Raw genomic sequence first — 19635 nt, 5'->3', positions numbered from 1 at the left:
GAAGGGATGAAGGGAAGGGGCTTGAGTGGGAAACGCACGTAGCCTTAGTGGGCACATCAGGGAAATGGGGCCGAGGAGACCCATCCTTCCTGCCCCCACACCTCCGACCAGGCTTGCTTGGACTCTAACCCCCCCGCCCAGGACAGGAGCTGGTCTGCAGCCTGCCAGGCCTGAAGATCAGGGGCAGAATCAAGGGGCCCACGGGCGGGGAAACCGGGAACTCAGCCCTGCAGGGCTCCTGCCCTTCCCGGAGTTGGGAGCGTCAGGGTAGACGGTTACCGATCGTCAGCTGGTTCTTTTCCACAGGAGACAGGCTGAACACATTGGGGTTTTCTCCAGCATCAGTTTTATAAAAGGTTTCGATGTCAATGGAGAATTTCTCCACAAAAGGGCAAGTGAACCTGCGGGGGAAGGAGAGTATCCATCAGGACTCGAGCTTAGTGGTGTAGGCGTGGGTGGCTGGGTGGAGGACGAGGGCTGGAGTGGTGGCCGAGACGCGTCTGTCCTGTCCAGCTCCTGGACCTTCACCTCGTCCCAAGAAGAGCCAAGTCCAGGTTGGGGGGAGGGATGGGTTTAGGGGGAAGAGGGAGTTGTTCCGGAAGCTGCCGGCAGCCCTGTGTCCACGTGTGTGAAGCGTGGTGTGGACTCAGGCACAGAGAAGGTGGCACGCTGCTGAGTCGGCTGAATCTGTGTGACATGCCACCCTGTCCCCTGTCCCCTAAGAAACCAGGTGTGGCAACAGGGAAACAGCCCCTCTCTCTTGACTGGAGATGAGCTCAAGGAGGAAAGTGCTGCTGGGAAGAGGCATGACTTGGACGGATCCTCCAGCAAGCTCCAGGCCCTCAACGACCTGGGGAAGGAAGCCCCAGGAGATGCATGGGGACTCCACCTGCCCAGCAAGTGGGCGGCCAGCTGGGAGCGGCCCCCGATCTCTTCTAACGAAGCAGTGCTCAGCTCTATTGGGCGGGGGCGCAGAGTGAAGAGCCCCCCTACCAGAGGGATCCAAAGAAAGCCCTGCTCAGCATGGTTTGTTATAAAACATCATCATAGTCGCTGAGGGTCTCAGGGTTGGAGGGAATCTCTGGGCCATCTGGTCTACCCTCAGTTTGTGTTTCTTCCCAGCTGGTGGACGGTCCTGCATTCCCAGGCGAACGTTAACGTGAGTCTGTATTCCCTGAGCCTTGCCAGATGGCAAAGGAGTCTCAGATGGCCCTCGCTGGACTCAGGCCTTCCTGGTCTCCCCCACTGGCAGGCTAGAAGGCACCTAGGGGTAGACCCTTCCCTCTCCTGCCTGTTCTCTGAGGGGGAACCTGGGGGACCTTCAGGGTACCACTCAGAACAGAGGCTCAGCTCCCCAGAAGCCAGGGCTCCCTGGGGTGTGGGGATTGAGTCCGTCTGGGGGGCCAGCACCAGCATCTATGCTGCAGGGTTGCTTCCCCAGCAGACAGCACGGGGGCTGAGGGCAAGCTCACCTGGTTCGGGTGTAGGGGTAGGCGTTCCAGGACTCCTCCACCACCCGCAGGGCCGCCTTGGGCAGGATGGAGCGGAACCAGCTGGGGATGTGCATGCCCACATGGTACACCTTGTGTGTGTACTGCCCGGAGCCACCAGGGCCGTCCGTGTATGGCCGGTTCTCCAGGATCTCCACGCCACTGCCTTCACCGAACGTCTCGTTACGGCTCTTCTTCTGTGGGGACAAAAGCATTAGCGATGTGTGGGTCCAGAGTACTCTGCAGAGGGGGAGGGGCTTAGGAGACTGGCCGAGGGTGCTGAATGGGGGGTGGGGTTTTGGCCAACCAGGCTGGCTCCTCCTGTGTCGCTGCAGGACACCGCCCCCCCCACCCCCCGCCGGCCCCAGCACTCATGCAGGAGACTGAAGGGGCCACGGTTCCCTGTCCGAGCCCAGCACTGCACGTGCAAACTCCTCCGTTCTGACTCCTGAGTGTGCCGGGACTGAAAGTGTTCCCAAGGTCAGGAACAAGATGAGGATGCCTGCTTTCTCACCTCTAGCCAACATTGTACTGGAGGTTCTAGCCAGAGAAATTAGGCAAGAAAAAGAAATAGTAAGAGGCATTCGAATAGGAAAGGAAGAAGGAAAACTATCTCAATTTGTTGATGACACACCCATATACAGAAAAACCTAAAGAATGCCCCCCACATCTGTCAGACCTAATACATATATTCAACAGAGCTTCAGAATACAAAATCAACCCACAAAAGCAAATACGGCAGAAAGGAAATAAAGAAATCATTGCCATTTACAAGAGCATCCAAAAGAATAAAATACCTGGGAAGAAATTTAACCAAGGAGGTACAAGACTTGTACACAGGAAACTATAAAACATTGCTGAAAGAAATGAAAGAAGACCTAATAAACGGAAAGACATCTGTGTTCACGCACTGGAAGGTTTAATACTTGTTAAGATGTCAATACTCCCCAAAGCAAGCTGCAGGTCCAATGTGATCCCTGTCGAAATCCAATGGCAGTTTTGGTAGAAAGGGAAAAACTGATCCTAAAATTCATATGGAACTCCTAGGGCTCTCAAACAGCCGAAACAATTTTGAAAACAAAAAGGAAGCTGGAATGCTCACATTTTCGAATATCAGAACTTGCTATGAAACTATAGTAGGGGGACTTCCCTGGTCACACAGTGGTTAAGAATCTGCCTGCCAATGCAGGGGACACGGGTTTGATCCCTGGTCCGGGAAGATCCCACATGCCACGGAGCAACTAAGCCCGTGCGCCGCAACTACTAAGCCCACCTGCCACAACTACTGAAGCCCACGAGCTCTAGGGCCCGTGCACCACAGCAAAGAGTAGCCCCCGCTCACCGCAACTAGAGAAAAGTCCGCATGCAGCAACGAAGACCCAATGCAGCCAAAAATAAATTAAAAAAAACCCCACAACTACAGTAGGGACTTCCCTAGTGGCGCAGTGGTTAAGAATCAGCCTGCCAATGCAGGGGATATGGGTTCAAGCCCTGGTCTGGGAAGATCCCACATGCGGCGGAACAACTAAGCCCATGCGCCACAACCACTGAGCCTGTGTGCCACAACTAATGAAGCCTGCACGCCTAGAGCCTATGCTCCACAACAAGAGAAGCCACCACAATGAGAAGCCCTTGCACCGCAATGAACAGTAGCCCCCACTTGCCACAACTAGAGAAAGTCCGCGCGCAGCAACAAAGGACAAACGCAGGCGAAAAAGATTCATCCACCTGTTGCGGGTGGTAGTAGCTCTTTAAAAAAAAAACAAAAAACTATAGTAATCAAAACAGTATAGTATGGGCATAGGACAGATCTATGGAACGGAGGTGAGAGTTTAGAAATAAACCCACAGATCTACACGCTATACATATTGATTTTCAACAAGGGGGCCAAAACCATTCAATGCAGGAGAGAAGAGTCTTTTCAACAAATGCTGCTGGGACAATTGGATACCCAAGTGAAAAAGAATGAATCTGCACTACTATCTCATGCCACATATCAAGATTAACTCAAAATGGATCAAAGCCCTAATTGTAAGAACTAAAAGTACAGAACTCTTAGAAGAAAACATAGGGGCAAATCTTCATGACCTTGGATTTGACAATGGTTTCTCAAATATGATACCCAAAGCACAAGCAACCAAAGAAAAAATAGCTAAGTTGGACTTCATCAAAATGAAAACAAAAACTGTTGTGCATCAAGGGACACTATCAAGAGAGTGAAAGGACAATCCACAGAAAGGGAGAAAATAAACGAATTATATCCATACAATGCAACATGATTTGGCTGTAAAAAGGAATGAAGTACTGACACATGCTACCACATAGATGAACCTGGAAAACATGCCGAGTGAAAGAAACCAGACACAAAAGGCCATATACTATACGATCCCATTTATATAAAATGTACAGAATAGGCAAATCCAGAGAGTCAGAAAGTAGATTATTGGTGGCCTGGGGGTTGGGGGAAGATGGAGAGCGACTTCTTTATGGGATGATGAAAATGCTCTAGAATTGTGATGGTTTCACAACTCTGTGAAAGTGCTAAAATTCACTAAACTATACACTTTAAATGTGTGAACTGTGTGGTGTGGGACTTACAGCTCAATAAATCTGGCATAAAACAAACAAACAAACAAACAAAAACCAACCTTGCCTCTTGTACTCAACTAAGATTTCAGAGAGATCAAACACGAGTGAGAAGGGGCCTCGGAGACACTGCCCGGGAGACGTGATGCCTGGGTCACCTCCAAGTGTCTTTCTGCCACGAACGTCCTTCCCAGGGTCCAGAAGCTCAGGTTTCTGCTTCTGCACAAAACCTCGTGGTCAAGGTGCTGGTGACTTTAAGCCCAGCATCTGTTTCCATGGTGACATGACAGCATCACCAAGGCCATCTTCGGTCAGCTTCCCGAACAGCAGGTGCACATATACTCACACGTGCACACACCTGAGTCCTCCCACACGTACACAGGCACTCCCCACACCACTGCCTTGCCCTCGGGGCACGAACCCTCTCTAAGGCACAAAGACGTGATCTATCTCCATGGCCAGAGACACTGAGTCCCCTTCAGAAAAACAGCAGACCCTGGTTGAAGCCACGGATGGAGTCAGAGCAGGGACATGCCATTCCTCACTCTTTAAAGGAGCTCCTGGAATGTGGCCCAGATTCTGTAATGAAAACAGCGACCATTTCTCAGATGCTTTCCAAGATCCCGCCTCTTACAGTAGCTTCGTTTATTAGCAGTTGTGCTAAGCGCTTGGCATGCGCTTTCTCATATAGTTGCTGCAATGAGCCCTTGAGAAGACTGCAGGACTACTATCACCCCCAAGGTACAGATGGGAAGGTGGAGGCTCAGAGAGGCCGAGTGACCCGTCCAAGGTTACCCAGTTACCAAACAGCAGAGCCAGGACGAACTCAGACTTGTTGGATTCCAGGGCCCGCTCGCCCGAAGCAGTGAGCGCCTCAAGGAAAACACCTCGGGACAAGGTAGGTGCTGATAAGCAGTTATTGAGCAAGTACAGAGACTGTGGTCCTAACCCTGTGGCCAACTTTCTCTCATCCTGGACAAGTTGCTTCTTGTGTCTGGTCTCAGTTTCTAAAACTATAAGTGGGGATGGGGCTACCTGTCTGCCCAAGCCCTAGTGTAGTGGGTTAAAGGCCTCCCCCCCCCAATCCATATCTCCTGAGAATCTCAAACTGTGACCTTATCTGGAAATAGGGTCTTTGCAGATGTATTGATAATTAGTTAAGATGAGGTCATCTTAACTTAGATGGATTAGACAACTTAGGCTGGGCCCTAAATCCAATGAGAAGAGATCATTATAAGAAGAGAAAACAGAGACACAGACACACACAGAGGGCAGGCAGCCATGTGACAACACAGGCAGAGACTGGAGTGAAACAGTTTTAAACCAAGGAACGCCAAGGATTGCCGGCCACCACCGGAAGCTGGGAGAGTCAAGGGAGGATTCCCCACAGCGCCCCAGAGCCTTCAGAGGGAGTACGGCCCGCTAACACCTTGATTTTGGACTTCTGTCCTCCAGAACTTTGAGAGAATAAATTTCTGTTGTGTTAAGCCATCCAGTTGGTGGTGCTCTGTTACGGCAGCCCCAGGGAATGAAACACCTGGGGTGCTGGGTGGCTCAGTGAGAAGAGGACGTGCAGGTCAGAGGGGTCAGGGCACACGGAGTCTCTGAGGGCTGAGGTGCGGCCTGCCAGGGATCCGAGGGCAGAGAAGGCACGGGGAAGGCCAGAGAGGGAGCAGGGGCGGGGGAGGGTGCCTCCCACCTGGCCTCACTGGGGCTGCACAGACCCCAGGCCCCAGGGATGGGGGAGGGGAGAAGAGGAGAAGGGGAGTGTCCTGCTCACATCAGAAGCCACAGCCCATCCCTGCCAACCACTCCCCGGAGACCACGGGCTTGACCTACCCTACCCTGCCCGCACAGGCTGGGTGAAGGCCCCTCCCCCCTCCTCTCCTCCCCTCCCCCATCCCTGGGGCCTGGGGTCTGCAAGGGAGGAGCCTGAGCCTCCAGGGGCCTGGTGCAGAAAAAGCACCGGATGAAGGGGGTGGGGGGTGAAGGATTCAAAGTCCAAGAAACCCCGGCCAATCAGGCAGCTCTCAGAGCTGTCCAGGGTCCTGGCTAAGGCGCTTCTGACCGCTCCCCCCGTTTGCTGGGCACCTCCTAGGATGGAAGGCTCTCTCCCAGCCAGACCAATTTTTCTTTTTTTTCTTTCTTTCCTTCCTTTCTTTTCTTTAACCTTGAACAACATGTATATTGAGTGCTGGTCAGGCAGGTATGAGGCAGTTTGAGACGTGAGCCCATCTTGTTCACAACCTCAGGGAGGAGGTGGCTTGTTCGGAAGGCCGGACTCTTCCTAGCTGCCACCCCAGTTGGTAAGCGGGATCAGTGGGTAATGAACTAAGGTCTTGCTCTTCTTTCCAGAAAAACGGAGCTGCCTTCCTTGACGGACCATCCATCTCGTAAGGCCCAGCTTGGAATGAGGGCCCTCCTGGAGCACTGGCCCCAAGCCCAAGTGAACACTGGGCTCCCAGCCTCCGAGCCCCACTGCTCTGGCCTCTACTCAGTGGGCTGCACACACATCCGTCTCCCCGCAGGCAATCCTGGAGCGCAGAAGCACTTTGTATTCGTCTCTGTAGCCCAGCCCTTTCCCAGGCCGGGCACAGAAAAGTCTGGGGAATTTAACTTAGTTTTCAAAGAGCATTACCGAGTAGGATTGACATACAATACACCATCTGTTTGTAAAGGTACAGCTGGTGAGCTGTGATGTACTTTCACCCCCACGAAACTGTCACACAGTGGAGATAATGGGCTTGTCCATCACCCCCACGGTGGATGGAGCCCCCCCGGAACCGTGGAGCCAGAGGCGGGTGAGACAAATGCCAGAGCGGGAGCAGAGGAGGCTGGCCTCGAGAGGCACGCCGTGTCAGTGGGGCTGTAGGAGGCATCACCTAGGAGGCTGGGAAGGTTTCACATTAATTGGAGGCATAGATGTTGAAAAAAGCACCTTAATACAGGGGGTGCAGATGGCAGGTGTCTGAGGAGCCCTGAGTCAGAGGTGTTTACATACTTGAAAAAGTCTGGGATAAACTGGAAGCTGAAAGTCAGCCTCCTGGGATCTTGACGCTCCCAGCCCCCAAGCAGAGCTGAGGGCCATCTGCTGTGGTCCAGGGTTAGGGTCCAGGGCTCCCCTGGCTCGGGGAGGAATGAGGAAGCCACAGGACAAACAGTGCCTTTGGCAGATCAGCTGGTCCTTGAACAGGCTGAGAGATTCCCAGAGTGCCCGGCGCTGGGGGGCTGATGCCAGTCTCACCTCTCCCCACTCTCGAGGAATAATTACTGGGTAAGTGGTTCAAGAGGGAATTGAGTGGCGCTTCTGAAGCAGCGTGGAGCAAACAGCCCCCCGGAGAGGCTGAGCTGGCCTTCTGTTCTCTTCCCAGCCAAGCTTCCCACGCTGAGGGTCGGGTCAGACTCAGGATGAGGGTGCAGGCCCTGCCGGGCTCTCCCTGCCCTGATGGCCCCGTGTAACGCTTGCGCGGCCAGGGGCTGCACCGAGGCCTCCGTGTACCCAGGAAAGCCAGAGCCAGGCCGGGAGCAGGTTCATAATCAGACCCCCAACTGGGAGGAAAGCTGCCAGGCCAGGCAAAGGGCTGGGGCAGCGAGGATGAGCAAGAGGCTGGGACGGAGACCCCCGTGGGGCAGGACCGCAGCCAGCACCCCAACGAGCAGGAGCTGTGGTCACGTCTGGGCCATGAGGACCCGATCCTGGCTCTCCCTATCCTGGGTTCCAGGTTAGTCAGGCACTGAGTAGGGAGGCCAGCAACATCTGGGGTGGGGTGATCATCTCTGGTTGGTCACAGGCCCCGGTCATCCTCAAAGTCATTTGTGACTCTGTAAATCAGCCACTTAGCCTAAGGCAGGAGGAAAGTGCGTACCTGGAGCCGGGAGGCAGGCTGTGTGCTCTTGGACAAGTCACTTAACTTCTCTGGGCCTTGCACCTTCCTGTCTGTCAAATGGATTGTCATGGACTGAACGTTTGTGTCCCTCATTCCCCCAAATTCATATTTCGACGCCCCAACCTCCAATGGGATGATGCTAGGAGGTCAGGCCTTTGGGAGGTGATTAGGTCATGAAGGTGGAGCCCTCATAATAGAATTAGTGCCCTTATAAAGGAGGCCCCAGAGAGCTCCCTGGCTCCTTATGCCACGTGAAGACACAGCAAGCAGGGGGCCGTCTGTAAGCCAGGAAGAGGGCCCTTACCGGACACCAAATCTGTCAGCACCTTGATCTTGGACTCCCCAGCCTCTAGAACTGTGAGAAATAAACGTCTGTTGTTTAAGCCACCCAGTCTGTAGCATTTCGTTATACAGCCCAAGATGACTAAACACAAGGATAATATCTGGATCAGTAAGAGGACGGGTGTTAGATACAAAAAGCGTTAGTCTTGTCAGTGCTGTGACTACAGTGCGGGCGAGACAATCCAATGCCACAAACATCCACGGCGCGTTGCGTGTGCCTGGCTTCGTGTGCAGAAAAGGAGCCAGAGCTCCAGTGCAATTCAGACACTGGCCAGAAGCCTACTGGGCAGATACTGCTGTGAAGGCCACGGTGCCACCCCACCCTCCACGCCGGTGCTGAGAGCGGCTGTGTGCACGGCCTCACCACCCACCTGTATCATGTACAGCTGGGCAATGCGGTACTCCTCCACGGTCATTGGCAGAGGAATCCGATATTCCTTTATAATCATCTTGGAGTCCAAGCCTTCCCGTCAATGGGGAACTGTGCGTTGGGACTTCTAGGCGAGGTTCCTTAAATAACCATGACAACATTCACCAAGGACCCCTGAGAGAGAAAGAGAGGACAGGAGAGTCACTTTCTGCAAAAGCTGATGGGTAAAGTACCACAGGAAGGGCCTGGTCTAGACCCCAGGCTAGAGTTCTGGTCTCAAGTCAGCCATGAGCCCACTGTGTGACCCTGAGCCCACCGCATGACCTTGAGCAAGTTCCCTCACCTCCCCAGCCTCCATTTTCCCTGTTTGCTAAGCCACTGTGTAGAGGACATGTATAAACTCTGATCAGCCACGAGGAAATAAAGGATTGTTATCCTGCTAGCGAGGGCCAGGCGATGGGAGGGCATCGCATCCCCTAAGAGTCAAGAGCATCGCGTTCTTGTTTTACGCAAAGTTCTAACAGCCTGCAGCCTCCGCTCTCCCGTGTTCTGGAGTAGCTGGAGGCCGGCACGGTGACGGCAGCAAGTGATGACGGCCGGCAAGAAGGCAGGACAGACAAAACTACGAAAAACAGACGTGAGAATTTTAAAAATCAGCAGTCTGGGACCATTTGGTGTCAGGGCAACCGGTTCTGCTCCTGTCACCGGGTGCAGGTGGCAACACTGCTTCCTGGCAGGAGATCCTGAGTTATCAAAAGAGGTGACCTTAGGTGTAGTTTCAGTTCAATCCACCACCAACTGCCTATTGATACCTACTCTATTGCCGACATTGGGCTAGGTCTTGGAGGTAGAAGAGGAAAATCAGATAAATGGGTGGATTGCGGGGCATGGGAATTACATCTCAATAAAGCTATTTAAAAAATAAAAGCAAGCAGGGCTTCCCTGGTGGCGCAGTGGTTGAGAGTCCGCCTGCCGAGGCAGGGGACGCGGGTTCATGCCCCGGTCCGGGAAGATCCCACGTGCCGCAGAGCGGCTGGGCCCGTGAGGCCATGGCCGCTGAGCCTGCGCATCCGGGGCCTGTGCTCCGCAACGGGAGAGGCCACAACGGTGAGAGGCCCGTGTACAGTAAAAAAAAAAAAAAAAAAATATATATATATATATATATATATATATGCAAACAATGTATTCACAGTAACTTGTATTTAAGATGACAATATATTTGATGAAGACTTGCACCTAAAGCAATCATATTTAAAAAAACAAAACAAAACTTAATGCTTGAAGGAGGCATACCTGCAGTGATCTGGAAAAAGAAATCACCCATCATAATCTGTCTCTTAGGTGGTGGGGGCTTTGCTGTGGATATATTTGGTTACCCCCAGAGAGAATGGGTGCTGTTAACTGGAAGCTGAGTGAAGGTTTCCAAGACAGGCAGTGGCAGAATCAGGATGGTAGTTTAGAAGGACCACGCCGGGGACAGCAGTCAGTGAGGAGTCACAGGGACTGGAGGCAGGATGCTGGCTAAGTGATAAAAGCAAGGGCCGACGGGCAGGCAGCTTCCCCAGGGCACCATGTGTACGAGGCCTGAGCATCACCTGGGCACTAACGCATTACTGGATAACTAACGCGATTGGGAAAAGCATGTGTACCAGAACTCTTGGGACCTTCGGTACGTAAGGTGGAAAGAAATTCTTCAATAAACCACCTAAGGAGGGAGATGGAGGCTGGGGACGGCCCCCACGTTATGAGCCTAAAGTGACCCCCATGTTGTTTCCTTCTTTACAGCAGGTAGGACTATTAGCCCCCAAAACACCCAGCACCAAACTCAACTTCTCACTTATCCAACTGCTTGAAATACAGTCCAGATAAACATCTTTTTAGCCAATTAGAGTTCATCTACTTTACATACCCCAGAAACTGCACCCAACATCTGCTAGGCATAGATGAGACAAACCCGAGTTCATAAAAGACCCCAAAGGGGGAGTTTTGTGACCCAGAGGCTCTCCATCGTGATTCTGAGCGATGCCACCTCGACACATGAGCCCCCTGTCTAACTCCGCCTCTCCCTTTCTGGGTGGTGGTCCCACATCACTGTATCTGGAAGGCCTCTTGCTGGGAGAAATTTTCCACCCTAGCAAACCTGTCCCAGCGCCATCCAGGAAAGCTTGTTACTGCCCCTCCTGGTCCTGTCTCTTCCCTGATCAACCCTGGACCGCTGAGCTTACCACAAAGGGGAGGACTCAACCCTCCAGAGGCCGTGCTCATGTGCAAACATCACCTCTAACCTTCCTTGAAGGTGTGGGTCCAGCCAACAGCTAAGAGGGCATGTGGGTTCGGGGCCCGAACTGAAATTGTCCAGGAGGGCGAGAAAGAAGAGGCTGCAGGCTGCCTGGACTCGGCTCTGAGACCCACAGGTCCAAGCTCAAGTCTGGCTGGAAGCTGAGGCCGCAGGACAGACGAGTGATGGTCCAGAGCCCCCAAGGCACCACCTCCTTCCACAAGAGGGTGTGACACAAGACGCTGAGGGAAGTCCCTGGCAGTCCAGGGGTTAGGACTCTGCGTTTTCGCTGCTGAGGGCACGGGTTCGATCCCTGGCAGGTACCTAGCAAGATCCCGCAAGCCTCAAGGCACAGCCCAAAGGAGGAAACAAGACCCTGGGCTCAGCCGGGGCAGCGAGGCACCCAGGCGGACACCCCCAAGAGGGTAGGACAGGCACCTGATTTGGGAACCTCCTGACACAAACAAAGGAGAGAGAACCGTGTGCTTGCGAGAGGCTGGATGAAATGCGGACGGGAGACAGGAAAGGGAAAACCTAGGTTCGATGAGGGCCATTTTCCCAAAGCTTTTCCGCATGGCTCTGTGGGCTCCTTCTGTGGCAAGGGACAATGCAATGACCCAGAGTGAGCCTGGGCAAGTCCACGTCGTCACCTAAACTGCTAACAAAGAGGTCAGATGCAATCTCTATGTGTTCTCGAGAAACTCTAAGCAACCTGCCCTTCTGGGCTCTTCACGGCTCCACAGTAAATGACCTGCCCGCGCTCGCCCACACACGTCAGACCAAAATGTCCACTGGTTTGCCTCTTCCAGCCCACCAGGCACCAGGGCAGGATGTGGGGCCGGACTATCCTTTTTCCTTAGAAGCCTCCATTTCCCCCCAACAGCCTCCACGTCCCCCCATTCTAACACCCGGATGGACTCTCAGACCATGAGCCAGCACCCAGACACAGGCTTCGTTCTCGATTTCGGGGGCCCTGTGAACACGTGTCTGGAACACACACAGGATAACGTTCCTCTCCTCCCCAAGTCTCCGCTTTCTTCTCCCAAAGACAAGCTACCCAGTGAGCTGTAATCCCACAGGGGGCGTCCACATCTCCACATGCAGCCTGAGGGCACAGAGACAGGGAGGGGACACATACCCAGAGGTCCCTCAGCGGCTCCCATGTCCTGGGGGAGCTGGGCTCGCAGGCGAAGCTCAGGGCCGACCAAGGGCAATAACCCCACGACGGCCCCCAGAAGACAACACGCCGCTTAGGCTGCATTTCCATCTCCTGCTGGGCTAGAGGAAGACAGCTGTGCCTCCTCCCAACAGGGGCCAAAGAGTGACAGAGGTAGGTATGGAGAGGGAAAGAACAAAATAAACGGTCCTGTCTAGTTATAGTTAAGTGCGTGGTGACTAATGATAGGAGAGGACTCAGAACTCTGAGTGACACAAAATGTGCAGCAGTCACAGCAGAGCCCCCCCCCCCCGGGATCTGAGGTCGCAACCTGACAACGCGCTTCCCAGCCGTGTGATCCGTGCCCGCCGAGCCTCGGTCTCTCCACACGTCAAATGGGGATAATGCCACCCGCCGTCCAGAGTCATCGCCAGTGTCACCGAGATGAGTGCGGGTGAAGTGCTCCCCTGCCAGGGGGTGTACGTCTCTCAGTCCAGAAGGACTTGGAAAAGGCTTCACAGAACGTGGAGCTTTCAAACGACGTGAGCTGGGTTTCCCAGGATCAGTGAGATTCTGTTCAGCAGAGCACGTGGGAGGAGGACACTCTGGGAGAAGGAACAGCACGAACAAAGGCCCCGAGGTGGGAACGCGCCGCCCCATCGGAGACACCTCCCGCTGGCGCACCCCCAGCGTCGCCTCGCCGCGTCCCCGGAGGATGGGGCCAGGGCAGTGGGGGCACGGAGGCCACCGGCGGCCGCTCTCCACAGGGCAGGCTGTGCTCAAGGCTGAGATGAAGCTGCTCTCAGCAGCAGGCATGACAGCCACACCCACGCGCCCATGGAGTTCAGGGTCTGCTGGGGCGGGAGCAGGGTGACAAGAGACCATCACTTGCTTCAAGAATTCTCTCTCCCAGGGGAGGAAAGACATACTCGCCAGACAGGGTGTAACCACAAAGCATGAGTTTCCCGACAAGCACTTCCACACAGAAGCCAAGCCGTCCTTCCGAGCTGCCCTGGGGAAGGTCTGCAGTCACCCACACCCCCCAGGGCTGCTCTCTGGGTCACTGTGAGCCCCTTGGGTCACTCCCAGAAAGAGGAACAGTGCTCGGGAGAGGGACGCTGGCCCCTTTTGGGGCTGTCTTTCAGGGAGATCACTCTGAAGGGGCCAACAGTCTCTTGTCTCGTCAGATACTAGCGTTTTATTTACTTAAGAAAGCCAGATCTGTTTCTTTCTACACCTATGCTAGCTGGTTCCGACAACTATCCTGACTTCCTGTTGAAGACAGAGCAGTGGGAGCTCTTCCGTTCTCAGAACGACAGACAGCGGCTAAAGATAGAGAAAAGTCACCACGGCCGAGAAACGAGGAGATGGCTGCAGCCCCGAACCACAGTCCATGAAGGATACCAGCCAGACACCACAAGGTCTGAGCTGGGAGGCAGGAACATGCTGACAGCTAACACGTGCCACCTCGGACCTCTGAACAAATACCACCTCCTGAAAGACATGGAACGATGGAGTCTAGGGCTGGGGATGCCCCCGGGGGAGGAGAGCCATCACCCTGTCTTCCGTTTTCTACTTTTTATTGAAGTACTACATACCTCCAGGAATGTGCACATATCATAAGTACAGATATTTTCACAAACTGAACACACCCCTACAGCCAGCAAACAGATCAAGAAACAGAAAATTAATAACCCAGAAGCACCCTCCCCCAGGCACACCTCCCCCACCACGGATAACCGTCTGCCTTTTGCCTGTTTTGTATTTTGCACTAGGTTAAAGCCTACGAGCTGCCAACCTCCAACCGTCTTTGACCCACCGAGTGCGCAGTTTCATATGGGATCAGGCTGTAAGCGCGCTTCTGATTCCGGCTGCTTTCGATCAACATCATGGTCCTGGGGTTCATCCATTTTGTTGCATGTAGTTGTAGAGGGCTCACTCTCACTGCTGTCTAATATTTCACTGGGTGAATATTCTATAATTGATTTAACCATTCCATCGTTGATGGGCATTTGGGGAATTTCCAATTTGGGGCTGACGGGAACAGGGCTGCTGTGAACAACTGAGTACACGCAGAGATGCAATTTTACATTATGGAATGGAAGGGGAGTGAGAGCCATTGCTATGACAGAACCTAGTTCTCCCGGTAAATGAATGAAGTGGGGCTTGGGAGGAAGAAAGGGGAGTGAGGGGCTGGTCATGATACAGAGAGTCAGAGACCTAAAGAACTTTTCTGTGAACCCCCAAACCTGAGAGAGCTGGAATCCCTGGGCACAGGACAAAAAACAGCTCTGGGAAGAGAGTCTTCCAGACAATAAATAAGCCCAAGATGCAGCTGCAGGCTGCTCCAGATCACTCCTTGCATTTCCCACACGCTGCTATGTAGAAGGTAGCTAGAGAACAATAATCAGAAAGGAACTCACATGGGTCCTACACATTAAGGGTGGGGGGCAAGTGAAGAACACGCATCACAAGAGGAATCAGCCACAGAGATGCAGAAAGACTTCAGGAAAAACAGTTCTCCACTGACTCAGAGAAATTACAGATATAATCTCTTAGAAACTGGTGGGGGCAGAGGAGTGGAAGGAAGGAAACATAGAAATTTAAAAAAGAAATTATTGGATGACAGAAGAGATGAAAGTTGGAAGGCTGGTTAGCACAGTTCAGGGAAAAATGGGAAAGAAAAATAAATACATCACAGATATTTTTTAAAAAGCCATACTATAAGCAATGAATAAAGGGGCAAAGCACAGTGTGAACAGTTAGAGATGGTGGGCGGGCTTGAGGAACTCACACAAGATTAAATGAAGACTAATAAGACAAAATGACAGATATGGGAGGCAAGAGGAAATCCAACATATACATAATTAGTATGCTTCTCTGAGGAAATAGAATAATAGAACGGGGGTGGGCGAAGTACTCAAATATATAATGAAAAAATTCCCTGAAATAAAAAAGACTTGACTCTGCAGATTAACTGCCATTCTGTAGTCCAGGAAAACCTGATGGTATAAGGAACACCGAGACATCCTAAAATAAGTTATTGAGCTTAAAGGATAAAGAAAGAATCATATAACTAGGGGGCACAGGGAGATGGGTTGAGGACAATCAGAATCCTCCTCAGCAACACAATTTCAGAAACCAGTGAAGCAATATCTATAGAGTTCTAAGAGAAAGAAATTGTAAACCAGGATTTTATACCCAGCTAAGCTGTCCCTTAAGCAGAAAGTTAATAGACATTCTGAAACACGCATTTAGGAGCCTAGACATCTATAACGTCTTTTAAAAATTACCTGATGCTAAAATCCAACCAACCAAAAGATAAATAAAAGTAAGTTCATCAATGGAGGAATACTGAGTTAATATTTTTGAAACCAAGGCAATTATGGTTATTGAATAGAATACAAAAACCTTAACAAGGTCCACAAATAATATAACTAACAAAAATTGAGAGTGGAAGAACAGAAGCATGGAATTTGATTCATTATGTAGGTTAAAAAACTAAGGAGGGATAAATAGTTGAAGCACAGGAAGTTTTAGGGCAGTGGAACTATTCTGTATGACGCTTCTATGGTGGATGTGTATCATTATACATTTGTCAAAACTCATAGAACGTACAACACAAAGAGTGACCCCTAATATAAACTATGGGCTTTAGGTGATAATGATGTACCAATGTAGGGTCATCAGTTGTACTGTACCGTCTGGAGGGGGATGTTGATAATAGGGGAGGCTGTGCTTCTGTGGGGGCAGGGAGTATATGGAGAATCTCTGTACCTTCCTCTCAATTTTGCTGTAAATTTAAAACTGCCCTAGAAGATAAATTTTATTACTTAAAAAAATTAATGACTCTAACCTTTTAAAAGTTTTTCTCTCAGAAAGTAGATTAGAGGTTACCAGGGAGAGAGGGGAATAGGGGGTCACTGTTCAATACGTATAGAGTTTCAATTTCAGTGATAAAAAAATTTTGGAAATAGTAGTGGGGATAGTTGTACAATATTGTAAATGTACTAATGCCACACAATTGTACACTTAAAAATGGTTAAAATGGAAAATTATGTGTTACAGATAAATGTATATCACAATTTTAAAGATTAATGTAATAGGCCCGAAACCACTGAATTGTACACTTTAAATGTAAATTGTACAGTATGTGAATTATATCTAATAAAGCTGTTAAGCTTGTTTCCCTCTTTTCTCACCTTAACTTTAACCTGTTAGGAACTATTATCACTTATGATGAAGAAATGTTTTTCTGAAGTTTAAAAATTCCCTTCTGTTTCATTTTAGATACATGCAAGTAGGTGATTTATCTTTGGTTAAATTCAAGTAAAATTAAATTTGATTTTTTATTTTTAAAATGAACGTAGAGTACCACCCATTTTTTCAAAAAAAGTTATTACTACTCTGTACGTATCTGTACAGAATCTGAAAAAAATGTTCACTGGATGCTGGAGAGGGTTATCTCAGATTGATGGAATTCTGGGCAACTTTTACTTGCACTTTTCTCTATTACTCGATTTTTCACAAGGCAGCAGCAACAGAGTGTGAGCCGTATGTGTGTAACCGGTCTGAGAAGGGCAGTCTGCGTAGTTGTGAAAATGATGGACTTTGAGTCAGCCAGACCTTCTGCCACCTCCCAGCAGTGACCATGGGCAAGTTGCTTAATCTCTTTGATCTTTCATTTGATCTTCTACAAAACAGAGGTGAGAATGGCACCTACCCCGCTGGGCTGTCTTGTGGATTAAATGAGATAGTGCACATAAAACGCTTAGTCCGGTTCCAGCCAACACTCAGCTAGCAATTAGGAGGTGCTGCTGTGCTGAGCAAGGTCTGGAAGACAGGTGCCTGGGGAACAGGGCCTGTAGGCTCCCAGGCTGGGCTGCCAGGGGCAGGTACAGGTGCAGACACTACATGCACTGGCATCAGGGGAAGACAGCCCAGCACCCAGGGCACCAACGTCCGAGGGACGAAAGGCCCCTTGGGAGTTCCTGGTGAGCTTTGCAGCCAGAATGCGGACCTGGTTAGGGCACGAGAGTCCCCTTGTTTTCTTCCCGGCTGAGTCTGAAGCCAGGGGGGCACAGGCAGCCACCAGCCCCCTAATGAGGGAAGGCAGCGTGACTTGGCGTCTGCCCGTCCCCTGAGCATCCTCACCCAGCAGCTGAACCCTCAGACAATCTTATTACACCCACCCCTGCTGCCTGGGCCCACAAGACAGACACACGTCTCATCTCCGTCCCCGCTGGAGTCGTGATGGGTTAGACAGAATTATATTTTAATTCCTTCCACAGGGAAGCTTTTGGGGCTGGAATAATGAGAGGGAAGAAAGAAATAAAGTCTGCAGAAGCCCTCGTGCGCGGGAAGCCAGGCAAGGAGTCTGTGTGACCACCGCACACAAACCACCCTCCCATCTCTCCCCGGGAAGAACAGGGACAGACCCCCTAGAGGGCCTCAGGTATGGTATCTGTCTCTAAAAAAGCCTTGGGCTTCCAGAACCCATGTATTCACGACGCTAGAAAGGACCCCCAGCCCCCATGTTCATCGGTGTCTTTGAGGGAACAGAAGGGCGAGAAGAAGTCAGAGTGGGGGCCACCTGGCATGGCGATCCGGGAGGCCACGGGGGGGGGAGGGACGAGCCCTGGACAAGGTGCGCGGCCCAGGCTGCACCCTGCTGGGCCCGGAGCGCTGCCTTGGACGCTGGGCAGAGTAGGGGCGGGGAGGGGTGACCCGACTCCTCCTCAAGCAGCCTGTCCCACCGGAACCCACGTGGGAAGACAGAGAAAAGGGGCCTGCAGTTGACCGAGAGCATCTGATTCTGCCCAAAGACTCAAGGGCAGGACACCTCTCGGGGCCTCCCCAGCTGAGTCCCAAAGGTCTTCAGGGACCCACCCCGGGGGGTCATCAGTGAAGACGGCGGTGATTATTAGGGTTTGGCTCAGAAGGGTGGGCAGGTAGGAAGGCAAGATGGCTGCTCTGAGTGGAGGCCACGGCGAGACACCCTGACTGGGAGGGAAAGCATGAGAATTGAGTTTACAGAACCTAATCTGTTTTTCCGTGATGAGCCGGGGTTTGACGTCACAGATGGAATTTACGAGTGAGGCTGTGCAGAGACAACAGAGGATGGAATCCATCCAAACGCAATTCAGTTGCATTCTGGCCATTAGGTCTGGAAGCTCGTTCAAGCCAGGCCAGGGGAGCCTGCCTAGATGTTTGCAATCGTGGGGAAGGCAGCTGCTGGGGACGGGAGGGGCCCAGGCAGGCTCTGGGGTCTCTGGCACATTCGGAACATCCCATCTGGCTCCCATGGGTCTCTCTTCTGCCGTCTCTAGGAAAGCCCCCTTCTTCTGCTCTCTGCTTCCCAAACCTACTGCCCCCTATCAGGGACCAAAGTGGGTGATGTTAAAAGAACTTCATCTACCCCCGTGTGGGCAGCTCCCCACGCCCAGTACCTCCCCTCCTACCATCTGTCTCTAGGGAAGGCGGGCTCCAGATGAGTGGGAGGGGGTAGAGGGGAAAGGGGCAGTTCCTTGTGCCCCGGGGATCTGGGGCAGGCCGGGGCGTAGGGAGTGTGTGTATGAAGTTAGCAGTGATTAGCTGCCTGTCCCCTTGGGGTAAAAGCAGGAGCAGACACACCCCCATGAAAGTCTGAGCTGGAAGGGACAGGGGTGGGGGGCTGGGGGGTCTCCCATCCCTGCCCCCCACAGTAGTCTCACCTTTATCTGTTAGACACTGGACTTCCGCCAAGGTTTCTTGGGAGGAAACAGTACAGGACCCCCGCCCCCTCCCAGTTCAACCCTCACTTTATAAATGGGGAGACTGACGCCTGGATTTCACAGGTGTGAAGAGCTGGGAGGGACACAGACCCCGTCCGTGTCCTGTAACCTTATAAGAGGAGGACACGGCACCTCCCCCGCCAGCCTGAGCACTGAAAGGGTCCCCACGGAGCCCCTGGGCACCCCTGCAGTCACTGACATCCCAGGAAAGGTTGTAAATCTCATGGTTGTTCACCCGCAGTGCCAACCTGGGGACGACTGCCAAGCCACTGCGGGACTCAGTCATCAGCCCCCGCGGGGCAGGGCCCAGCTGGGGGCAGCGCAGAGCGTGCAGTTCTCTGCAGGGCTGGGAACGCTGGGTGGCAGGGGTGGGACCCTTGGGAAATGCTTGAGGGTTATGTGGCATGTCATGTGTAACACCCCACTGAAACGGCAGCCAGGGGGCTTAGCAGGGAGGCCCTCTTATCTCTATGGCGCAGAGAGCAAAGCGGATCCCGAGAGGGCTGGTGCCCTCCTGAAAGACAGCCGCAAGCCAAGGGTGATCAGCGGTGCCCCAGTTTCACGACTCCTACTCCCTCGCCGGGCCTGCCAGCTCCAGCCCCGCTTGTCGGGAGAAAAAGGAGAGGAGATTTGCAGGTGAGGAAATGAAAACGGACCCAGATCCCCCAAGACGAGCACGAGAGGGCAGCAGGCGGAACTCACCACCGCCCGCACTCCTCGTTGCCCTTTGGGGACCCTGCTGGTCACTGCCGG

At 52.4% G+C, this 19635-nt stretch overlaps 1 protein-coding gene across 11 annotated transcripts in view; it reads right to left on the bottom strand.

The window, feature by feature from the left end:
• Positions 1 to 19635, bottom strand: part of PITPNM2 (phosphatidylinositol transfer protein membrane associated 2) — a 143895-nt gene that overhangs the window by 24284 nt on the left and 99976 nt on the right. For 5 of the 11 annotated variants that reach the window (XM_073789969.1, XM_033836764.2, XM_033836767.2 and 2 more), the window contains exons 2-5: positions 8677 to 8849; positions 4158 to 4295; positions 1473 to 1687; positions 280 to 401 (exon numbers count right to left, since the gene is read on the bottom strand). In XM_073789969.1, coding sequence (XP_073646070.1) covers positions 280 to 401; positions 1473 to 1687; positions 4158 to 4295; positions 8677 to 8754 — 553 coding nt within the window. In that variant the 5' untranslated portion in view covers positions 8755 to 8849. Of the gene's footprint in view, positions 1 to 279; positions 402 to 1472; positions 1688 to 4138; positions 4296 to 8676; positions 8850 to 19635 lie in introns of all 11 variants that reach the window. The other 6 variants (XM_033836768.2, XM_033836769.2, XM_033836772.2 and 3 more) reach the window with 4 other exon arrangements.

Source organism: Tursiops truncatus, chromosome 13, assembly GCF_011762595.2.
Source record: "Tursiops truncatus isolate mTurTru1 chromosome 13, mTurTru1.mat.Y, whole genome shotgun sequence".
Taxonomy (NCBI): Eukaryota; Metazoa; Chordata; class Mammalia; order Artiodactyla; family Delphinidae; genus Tursiops; species Tursiops truncatus.
This window is presented reverse-complemented; position numbering and strand designations above follow the sequence as displayed.